Raw genomic sequence first — 11,039 nt, forward strand, 5'->3', positions numbered from 1 at the left:
TATAGGTATCATATATTTTGGTCTTGTATTTTGGACCACATAGAGTAGCATTTTAGGTTTTAGGCTTGTTGGGCCTAGTTTTGGGTTCATGGGCCTTTGGGCTTTTGGTACCCAATATTGGGCTCATTTTCATTCTTGTAATTTTTCCTTTCCATTGTATTTGTTTGACCATTGTATTTAGGTCATTAGATTAGGAATATACAAGAATTACTTAAATAGGTAAATTAGGTTAAACTAGGTTTAATGTGGAAGTCATTTAAGTTACATTTGAGTCACATGTTTAGCACCATGGGTGGCTGAACATGTGCCACTAAAATTAACCCTAAATAACTCTCAAATCAAACCTAAATGCATCTAGGCACCTAAATTTTCGGACTAGCACATGGGAGCCAAAATTTGAATTCAAATTTCAAGTTTGAATTCAAATTTTGGGCGCCACATGTAGCCTTGGATTTAGGCGCCCAAAGTTGCACACTTGGAACCCTACTTAAGTGATTCTTCCACTCTTTGTATTCACTTTTGAGAATAATGAAATTTGAGAGCTTATTCAGCCAAATTTCTTCAAGAGTCACCAAATTTAGAGAGCTACACTTTTAGGAACCCTTTTAGGTTTCCTCCTCTTTGAAGTGAGCTTTCCCTTGAACCTTAAGCTTGGATGCTTCCATCCAAGGCTTAAGCCTTCTTCCAATCTGTGAATCATCCTCCATCTAGTATTCATCATTGTGGTTTCCATCTCCTTGAAGAAGATCCGAGCAAAGGAGAAGCTAAGGAGAAATCATCTACCACTCCTCCTAACCCTTTCCATCATTTTTGGTATCAGAGCAAGGTTCTTCAAGGAGATAAGTTGTTTCACTTTTGAGTCCGTTTCTTCTTGTTTTCTAGTGTGTTCATTGTGTTCTTCTTGTCTTGTTTGAGTTTATTTTCGGATCTATATGTTTTGAATCACATTTTGTTCCATAGATCCATTGGTTGATTGTTTTTGAATTTTCTTCCACAATCAACATGTTTAGGACCTATTAGCTTGTGCTTGTTTTGATTTAATTTGAGTCTCTCCATTCTTGTATGTGTCCGTGATTGGACTTCATGCATTTGCATTAGATTTTGGTTTTTAATCCATGTTTTGTCTTAGAGTTTGTGTTTAGTTCTTATATGTTCAAAAACTCCTTGAATAGCATGTTGACCTAATTGTTTTTTAGTACATTGTTCATCATTTTTTGATTCGGTCATACTTCTAATGTGCCTACCTATATGTGCTTTTTCTTTTTACCTTATTGTGTTCATGATTTGCTATTAGTCCTAGCAAGTTTCCTTAGAGTTAGGTTTCCTTTGTGTTCTTAAGTTTTCAAATCACATTCCATTGAAAATCTTATAAAAAAAATTTTACTCAAAATTTCAAGTGTAATCCTACTTCTAGTGCACTAATTTTGTGGATTCAAATTTTAAAAAAAAAGTGAGTTAAGAGGCTGGAAAACAGAGTTTAAAACAGAGCCTAAAGACCTAATGTTCAAAAGAAAAAGAGTTCAAAAGAAATCCAAACCAAAACCTAAAGACTAGTGCACTAGTTTCTCAAATTTACTTGAATTTTGATCTAATTTTTGGCTAACTTGTAGTCTCGGTTTCTATAGCTTGGAATCATAGAAAAATTTGAAACAAAAGGCAAACACCTTCTATGGAGTCTTAATTTGAGACTAGAAAAAGAAAGAATTAAAAAAAATATATAAGACATTTTAAATTGAAAAAGCCGTGAGGTGTGTATTGATAGAAAATCATTTGATTCCTTGTTATTGTTTTGACTACTACTTTTGCTATACTTATCCAATTGCCTTCAATTTTTTTTTGTTTTGTTCATCTACTCTAGTACCTATCTAGGAACATTCCTAACTGAGTGCTAGCTTTATTTGGAGTCTTATTTTCCAGTTTTACTTGTTGAACCTCTTTGAGTCTTGTCATATATACATATTACTCTTAACTTTTGGTATAAGCCTTTCAAATTGTGCTTCTATTGCTTGTCTAGTTTTCTTTCAATAATTTCCCTGTGCTGGAAGTGGCCTCAAATCCTTGCTCAAGGATCAAGCATTGCTCAACAAAGAGTAGGAAAAGTTTGGACACTAAGACCTAAAAATTTGACCTAATTTAGTGACCAAAACTTCTCCTAAACTTCCTTCACTTGAGTGACCATTCCTTTCACCTTGTGAGGCAGCCACCATTAACCTCTTTTGTTGTGATTCTTTGCAGGTCCAGGAGCATCAAATTTGAAAGATTAGTGGCGGATTAAGACACTTAAACAAGTGTTAGAAAAGTTGAACACAAAAACCGTCACTAAATTGGTCACCAAAACCGCCATTTATTGCTTTCTAGGCTAGTTTAAATTTTGCAATCTCTCTTGTATTTTAAAATCAATTTGTAAAGCTTGGAGGGAGTATTAAGAAGCTGGTCAGGTATATCTAACTCCTTGTTAGCATCCTCACGTGTAGTGCTAGTGGAAGTGGCTTGGAAATTTCATATGTTTCAAGCTTCCACTTAGGATATCCGACTAGTTGCTTACATTGTTTCCTTTAAGTTCTTTGTCTTTTAATTGCTTTATTTTGCTGCCTTGAAACGTCTAGACTTGTGTAGATTTACTTTCTCACGTTTAGTTTAGTCTCAAAAAACAAACAAATTGTGAAAAAGCATTCAAAATTTTTGTGAAAAGTTTTGGGGAATTGGAGATACCACAAAGGAGTTTAGTGATTTCCACTTGAAAAGGCTTGGTTATTAAGTGGCTATTTGTAGCTCACCTCCCTTGATAGTGCAACTTGTACACTTAGACTTCCAAGTGTTATTTTCATTCCTAGAAAATACCAAAAACATTTTATAACTTTTTGCATAGCATATAAAAAAAAAAAATTCTTTTGTTTAATCATGAGAAAATATTTCTCAAGTGGTAGTGAATTAAGCTCTCCAAAAGGTTTTTCACATTCTACTCAAAGGCTTAAATCACTAACACCTTGGACAAAGCAAGAAGCTTTAAAAAAAAGAAAAAGAAAAACTTGAAAAAAAAGCACAAATTGCAATTTTAGAGAAAGAAATTCACATTATTAAACAAAATAGAGAAAAACTTTTAGCAAAAGAAAAATTGAGAAAAACAAGAGAAAAAGAAAGAAAAAAGGCATTACTCTTAGGGAAGAGTAAGGAGGAAAATAATTCCTCTAAAGGACTTGTGAGTGAAGAGAGTTGTTCTACCACTAAAAATCATTTACAAAATACTCTCTTCATAAATAAAGACCTTAACTCTTACCCTAATCTTACCACTAGTCATGAAGTAGAGATTCAAGAACAAATCATTCTAAAGAAAAATGAATCTCAACTTCAAGATGTAGTGAAGAAGGAGTGGACTACATTTAGTCCACTACTTGTGCTACTTCCTTGGAGGTGCCCAAGGAAGATAGCCTTCCTCTCTTTAGGAATCCTTCTACCATAGTTGTTCTAATAAGGCACCCAAATTTTGGAATATATTGTTTGATAGATACATCTTGTCATATTTCATATTCTATTTTTGATCTTATGGGAAGTTCATCTTTATTTGAACTTAATTTGCACCCTTCCCTACAAGACAAAAATAGTTTATATGAGTTTTCAAGATTTTCCAAGACATTTTATCTACCAAACAATATGATTCAAAATTGTTTAGGACGTTTTCTAGTATTCTTTTCTTTATATTTTAGGAAAAGCCTAGGCTACCATTTAGGGTACTTTAGGCAAGATATTGTAGTGTTTAAAAATCATTCTTTTCATTGTCTTAGTCATAGTGTTATTGCATTTTTAGGTTTTACTTCTAGGTTATGCTTCGGAGAGGAGCCTATTTCTACTTTTAGGGAGTCTAATTTTGATAGTTTATTTTTCTTTCTTAGGCTAGATATAAGGACTCCTCTTAGGATCCATAATCCAGTTTTTCATCATAAACATGTCACCTCTTATACATGGTTTGTTGTGTATGTAGGTGATGATTCTTATTCCATGCATCCTCGTGATTTGAGGACAAATCCTTTTCAAGAGGGAGGGGATGATGGAATCATGCCTAGGAAGGCAAGAGGTGACATATTGAAGGAGCCAAGAGGAATTGGTTAGACATGAAGGTGTGGGCCAGTCAAGGCCCAATGGGTCCGATGGGCCTGGGAAGGCCCAAGTTGAACTTTTCATGGGCCATATTTTGTTATAGCTATTTTCATGTGTTTTGTATACATCATGTTAGTATAGGTATCATATATTTTGGTCTTGTATTTTGGACCACATAGAGTAGCATTTTAGGTTTTAGGCTTGTTGGGCCTAGTTTTGGGCTTCATGGGCCTTTGGGCTTTTGGTACCCAATATTGGGCTCATTTTCATTCTTGTAATTTTTCCTTTCCATTGTATTTGTTTGACCATTGTATTTAGGTCATTAGATTAGGAATATACAAGAATTACTTAAATAGGTAAATTAGGTTAAACTAGGTTTAATTTGGAAGTCATTTAAGTTACATTTGAGTCACATGTTTAGCACCATGGGTGGCTGAACATGTTCCACTCAAATTAACCCTAAATAACTCTCAAATCAAACCTAATTGCATCTAGGCACCTAAATTTTCGGACTAGCACATGGGAGCCAAAATTTGAATTCAAATTTCAAGTTTGAATTCAAATTTTGGGTGCCACATGTAGCCTTGGATTTAGGCGCCCAAAGTTGCACACTTGAAACCCTACTTAAGTGATTCTTCCACTCTTTGTATTCACTTTTGAGAATAATGAAATTTGAGAGCTTATTCAGCCAAATTTCTTCAAGAGTCACCAAATTTAGAGAGCTACACTTTTAGGAACCCTTTTAGGTTTCCTCCTTTTTGAAGTGAGCTTTCCCTTGAACCTTAAGCTTGGATGCTTCCATCCAAGGCTTAAGCCTTCTTCCAATCCGTGAATCATCCTCCATCTAGTGTTCATCATTGTGGTTTCCATCTCCTTGAAGAAGATCCGAGCAAAGGAGAAGCTAAGGAGAAATCATCTACCACTCCTCCTAACCCTTTCCATCATATAGTTTATATGATTATGAATATCTAACAAACAATCAAATCCAAAATTGTTTAGGAAGTTTTCTAGCCTTATTTTCTTTATATTATAGGAAATGCCTAGGTTACCATTTAGGGTACTTTAGGCAAGATGTTGTAGTTTTTAAGAATCTTTCTTTTCATTGCCTTAGTCATAGTGTCACTACATTTTTAGGATTTCATTCTAGGTTATGCGTAGAAGAGGGTCCTATTTCTACTTTTAGGGAGTCTAATTTTGATAGTTTAGTTTTCTTTGTTAGGCTAGATAGAAGGACTCCTCTTAGGATCCACAATCTATTTTCTTACCATGAAAATTTCACCTCTCATACATTGCATGTTGTACATGTAGGTGTTGATTTTTATTCCATGCATCCTCGAGATTTGAGGACAAATCCTTTTCTAGAGGGAGGGGATGATGGAATCATGCTTAGGAAGGCAAGAGGTGACATCCTAAAAGATCCAAGAGGAGTGGGCTAGACATGGAGGTTTGGGCCAGTCAAGGCCCAATGGGCTTGGAAGGCCCAATTTAAGCTTCTCATGGGCCTATCTTGTTATATCCAATCTTATTATGTTTTGTTAGTATAGTTTCCATATATTTTGGTCTTGTATTTTGGACCACATAGAGTAGTATTTTGGGCTTTAGGCTTATTGGGCCTAGTTTTGGGCTTCATGGGCCTTTGGGCTTTTGGTACCCAATATTGGGCTCATTTTGTTTCTTTTATTATTTCCTAATGTTTGTATATGTTTGACCATTGTATTTAGGCCATTAGCATAGGAATATTGAAGGAATACTAAAATAGACCAAGAAGCTAAAATCTAGGTTTCATTTTGTAGTCATTTGAGATGCATTTGGATCACATGTTTCTTGCTAAGCATGGCTGAACATGTGCAGCTCCAAATACACTCTAAATGTCCCCTAAATGACATTTAGATGCATGGCAGCCCCATATTCACGGACTAAGCACATGGAGCCTTGAATTTGAATTCAAATTTCCATTTGAAATTTGAATTTTTGGCTCCAATATTGGCTAGTGAAGTTGGCGCCACCTAGCTTGCTTCTAGGATCTATAAGTGCTTGTTCCTTCACTCTTGGTAAACACTTCGAATCATGAATGAGATTTCTGAAAATTATTCAGCCAAGTCTCTCCCTCAAAGTCACCTTGACCGAAAGTTTCTTAGCTTTCTTCTAGGAAATTAGGTTAAACTTTGTGAGCAATCTTTTGCTCCTTTAGCTCAAGTGCTTCCTTCTCCTTCCATCTTCATCATCTTCTTTCCTCTCGTGAACCAATCCATATCTTCATCACCTCAAGGAAGTCATCATAAGGCCGAGCAACTCAAGGAGTGGAGAACATCAATCCTTTCCACTAGAAGTTGCCATCAAGATCGAACCTCTCGCACGCAAGAGGGGTAAGGCAACTGCAAAATAACAAAGAATTTCGCAGGATCTACTTCTATGCCCTTACTAGAAATAATATTCCCTAAAACTATACCCTGTTCTACCATGAAGTGACATTTTTCAAAATTCAGAACAAGATTAGTTTCAATGCATCTATTAAGCACTGTATCCAAATTATCTAAGCATGTGTCAAAAGAGGATCAATATACAGTGAAATCATCCATAAAAACCTCTATGCAATTTTCAAGAAAATAAGAAAAAATACTAAGCATGCACCGCTGAAAGGTACCAGGGGCATTGCATAGGCCAAAGGGCATCCTCCTATAGGCAAAAGTGCCAAAGGGGCAGGTGATTGTGGTTTTCTCTTGATCCTCAAGAGCAATATGGATTTGTAAATAACCAGAAAAACCATCAAGAAAGCAGTAGTGAGATTTGCCTGCCAGACGCTCAAGCATCTAGTCAATGAAAGGCAGCGAAAAATGATCTTTCCTGGTTGCTTGATTCAGCCTTCGGTAATCGATGCAGACCCTCCAACTATTTTGCACTCTAGTGGGAATGAGCTTATCCCTCTCATTTTTCACAACAGTGAGGCCTGTCTTCTTGGGGACCACCTGGATCGGACTCACCCACTGACTATCTGATATAAGATAAATGATCCCAACTTGAAGAAGCTTGGTCACCTCCTTCTTCACTACATCCAAAATGACAGGGTTGAGTCGCCTCTCGGGCTGTATGACTGGTTGAGCTCAATCCTCTAAGAGTATCCTATGCATGCAAGTGGATGGGCTGATACTAGGAATGTCCGCCAGGGTCCAATCGATGGCTTTCTTATGCTTTTTCAGAATGTCCAACAATTTCTCCTCTTGAACAACATCAAGGGAGATGGAAATGATCACTGGAAACTTCCCATCATCCTCCAAGTAAGCATACTTGAGGTTTTCTGGTAGAGGCTTTAATTCTAGAATGGGTGCTGGCTGAACAATAGAAAGAACTAAGGGTTCCACAGCATGTACCTCAACCTGCAAGTCAGATTCATGTGTATTTCCTGAAACATGGTTAGTGCATTCTGACTCCAAAGAAATAATATCCAGAGGTACAACACCCGAAACATCAGATACAAAATCATATTTATTTTTGGAAAAGAATCAAAATCGGATACAGAAATAGATTCAAAATCAAACTCTGAAACAGATTCAAAAACATAATCAGATTAAGTGCATGTAAGAGAATTATATAGATCAGATAGAAAACAATGTTTCTTATCATGCAAAGATTAAAAATCAAAAGCATACTCATCAACAACATCATCAAGTATCTCAGCACGAAAAATAGAATGGTCTTCAGATGGATGTCTGGTGGAATCAAGAATATTAAAATGGACAATACTATCACCAAATTCAATGGACAATGTACCAGTATACACATCAATCTTAGTTTGGGCTATTTTCAAAAATGGTCTGCCTAAAATGATTGGGACAGATCCATGGGAGAATCCCTCCTCCATATCAAGCACATAGAAATCAGTAGGAAAAATCATTTCACCGACCCGAACTAAGACATCCTCAATGAAACCTGTAGGGTGGGCGACACTTCTATTTGCGAACTATATCACCACACCTGTAGGTGACATAGGACTAAGAGACAGAGATTTAAAAATGGACAGAGGAATGACATTTATAGAAACACCTAAATCAAGCATGGCATTTCCAAATTTGCTATTCCCAATAATACAAGGTATGCAGAAAGTACCTGGGTCCTTACATTTTTCAGGAATGTGCGGAATAGATTTACCAATCAAAGTAGACACATTTCTGCCCATGCTGATTCTCTTATTTCCCTTCATTTTCCTCTTATGAATGCACATCTCCTTCAAGAATTTTGCATATCTCGGGATTTTATTTATGGCATCAAGCAAAGGTATGTTCACCTCCACCTTTCTAAAGGTCTCCAATATCTCTTTATCCACCTCTTCCATCTTTTTGCTTGGAATCAATTTAGGAGGAAATGGAAGAGGGATAGGAGGCTGCTGCAAATCAGAATTGGTGCTGGAAGAAGGTCCACCTGCATGAAAATTTTGGGCACCCACTAGTTCATCATTTTGCTCAGGTGCAGATGCTGGAATTAGTACTAGCACAGGTACATATGGAGGTGGAGGTATTGCAGTGGGTATGTCAATCTGTTTCACCGACCTCAATGTGATGGTACTCATATTTTTCAGATTCTGCACAATCTGTGAAGTCTACTTATCTGAATTTTGAGACTGTGCCTAATTAAGTTGAGTAGCCATCTGCCCCATCTGATCGGTCAAGCTCTGTGATGAGTCATTATTTTCCCCTATTTTCTTACCTTTCTGTACTTATTTTAATCTCTGATTTGCGCTTAATTGTTAATTATCTGCATTGTTTTCTATTTGGGCTTTAATTGGACCGGTAATTCATATTTTAACTAATTTGAATTTTCTGAATCTAATTATTCCAAATTTTTATTTTCAGGGCAGTTTAATAACTATCTGGGCTTGGAATTAATTTCTGGACTTCAAGTGGAGCTGCCACGTCATCTGCCACATCATCTGCCATGTCACCACTGCACCATTGTTCCACCTCAGCATTTAATTTCAATCTGTATTTTATTTTATTGTATTATTGGGTCAGACTTGTATGATGGGGGCCCAATTTCATTTTAGGTCAACTGCACCTAGGGTAGGGCTGACTGGGCAGCACTAACATGAGAGGCTGATGTGACTACGTGAACAGTAGCCTCCCTTGGATTTTAGGTTTTTACGTTTTCTCTTTTTGAGTCTTTCCTTTACATTTTGGCTTCCCTGCTGGTTCTTTATTCTGGACCATTTTTATTCATGTTTTTCTTGCTCTGAACGTTTTTCTTTTCTTCTTCTCCTCTTATATTCATTTTGTATCTAAACTGAACCATTGCATTGAAGAAATACAAATTGTCCATTTTCGTTTTGTTCTCCTTCCTTGCATTTTCGTTTCCATTTTTGTTTCTATTTCCATTTTCATTTCTGTTTGTATTTTTGTTTCTGTTTCCATTTTAATGGAAGGCTAAAACCCTAGGGGTTGGCTCCTTGAGCAGATTGCAATCTCTGATTGAGGTTTTCTTTATATTTGTATCTGTGTTCTGCTTGGTTCTTCTTCATTGAACCTCTGAAACGTTTTTGACACCTGTTTATGCTTAATGAATCAGGTTGCTCACAAGTTGCTTAATCTTGTGGGGAGGTTTAATGTTGTATACGTTTGCTTAATTCGTGTAGGGAAATCTTGAGTTAATCTTCGCTTAGTTGGTTAACTCGGATGGAACAAGGATTAAGTTATGAACAGAGAAATCTTTGAGAACCAGGGATAAAAGAGTTACAATCCGAACAAGGAGCCAATCTATCTTACTTGCTGTGTTATTTCATTTTATTTAGTTATAAACTAAAAATCTGAACCAAACCCCCCACTTCGTGTGTTTAAGCCTTTAACAGTAAAAGAAAGTCCTTGGGAGACGACCTAGGAGTCACTTCCTAGTACTACATTTAATTGTATTTATTTGACCGGATACGGCTTCGATGACTCTGAATGGAAGCTCTAGTCTCTTGCTGGAATTGTATATTTTGAAGAGTCATCTGCCTCACTAACTCCTCCAATGAAGGTTCAGCAGTAGAAGTTTGAGGAGCTAGTGGTGCAGGAGCTTCATGTTGTCTCTGCTGCTGTTGTTGGATAGGGGGAGGCACATATCTTCTAGGACCAGCATTGTTTTGGAAGGGTGGGGATGGATGTTGTTGTTGCTACTGCTGGTTAGACCATCTGAGATTAGGATTATTTCTCCAACCTGGATTGTACCTATTGCTAGAGAGGTCATAATTCTGCTGCTGTTGTTGTTGGACAAGTCTGTTGTAAATATTCGTAGCATATGCCTCTGGATGCTCATTTACTCCTGACGTTTGCAGAGAAGGGCATACATTTGTGTGATGATCAATTAAAGAACAAAAGTCGCAGACCCTTGCTACAGATGTAGATTTTTGATTTGCAGCAAGTTGAGTCACCAGGTTGACTAATGCATCAAGTTTACTCTCCAACTTTTTATCTGCATCAGTGGCCACATCATGAACTCCTCTGATGACAATTACATTTTCGTTTCTGGTACTAAATTGTTGAGTGTTGGAGGCTATTTTTTATCATACTCCTCTCCATGTTATTCAGTCCCTCATAGAAATATTGCAGCAACAACTGCTCAGAAATCCCGTGGTGAGGACAACTTGCACACAACTTCTTGAATCTCTCTCACTACTCGTACAAGCTCTCTCCACCAAGTTGCCTGATACCTGATATATCTTTTCTGATTGTAGTGGTCCTCGAGGCAGGGAAGAATTTCTCCAGAAACATTCTTTTCAGATGATCCCAACTAGTGATGGACCTGGGAGCCAAATAATACAACCAATCTTTAGCAACTCCCTCCAATGAATGTGGAAATGCCTTCAGGTAAATGTGGTCGTCTTGAACACTAGGAGGCTTCATGGTAGAACAAACAATATGAAATTCCTTCAGATGTTTATGTGGATCGTCACCTGCATGACCATGAAACTTGGGCAA

General features: G+C 36.9%; 1 protein-coding gene and 1 non-coding gene across 2 annotated transcripts; one reads left to right on the top strand and one right to left on the bottom strand.

Moving 5' to 3' along the window:
- Positions 1 to 6,905: 6,905 nt before the first annotated feature.
- On the bottom strand, positions 6,906 to 8,425 carry LOC145958630 (uncharacterized). Its single transcript, XM_083076136.1, has 5 exons — positions 8,068 to 8,425; positions 7,864 to 8,022; positions 7,553 to 7,632; positions 7,244 to 7,469; positions 6,906 to 7,087 (listed from the first exon to the last, which is right to left on the bottom strand). The coding sequence occupies exons 1-5, from the start codon at positions 8,423 to 8,425 to the stop codon at positions 6,906 to 6,908; spliced, it is 1,005 nt and encodes a 334-aa protein (XP_082932262.1).
- A 2,261-nt stretch (positions 8,426 to 10,686) lies between these two features.
- Positions 10,687 to 10,793, top strand: LOC114915606 (small nucleolar RNA R71). Its single transcript, XR_003803704.1, has one exon. It is a non-coding gene; the product is annotated as a small nucleolar RNA R71 (small nucleolar RNA).
- The last annotated feature ends 246 nt before the right edge of the window (positions 10,794 to 11,039 follow it).

The sequence above is a fragment of the Cajanus cajan genome, chromosome 6, assembly GCF_000230855.2.
Source record: "Cajanus cajan strain Asha chromosome 6, NIPB_CcT2T_4, whole genome shotgun sequence".
In the NCBI taxonomy this organism is placed as follows: Eukaryota; Viridiplantae; Streptophyta; class Magnoliopsida; order Fabales; family Fabaceae; genus Cajanus; species Cajanus cajan.

Excerpts from the sequence above, each read along its gene's own strand:
- LOC145958630 (XM_083076136.1), bottom strand. The coding sequence starts at position 8,425 with ATGGAAGAGGTGGATAAAGAGATATTGGAGACCTTTAGAAAGGTGGAG. Across the intron at positions 7,633-7,863 it reads TAAGATTGATGTGTATACTG|AGTTTGATTTTGAATCTATT; the intron begins GTACATTGTCCA and ends AATCTGTTTCAG. Across the intron at positions 7,470-7,552 it reads TTTTGTATCTGATGTTTCGG|GTTGAGGTACATGCTGTGGA; the intron begins GTGTTGTACCTC and ends TCTGACTTGCAG.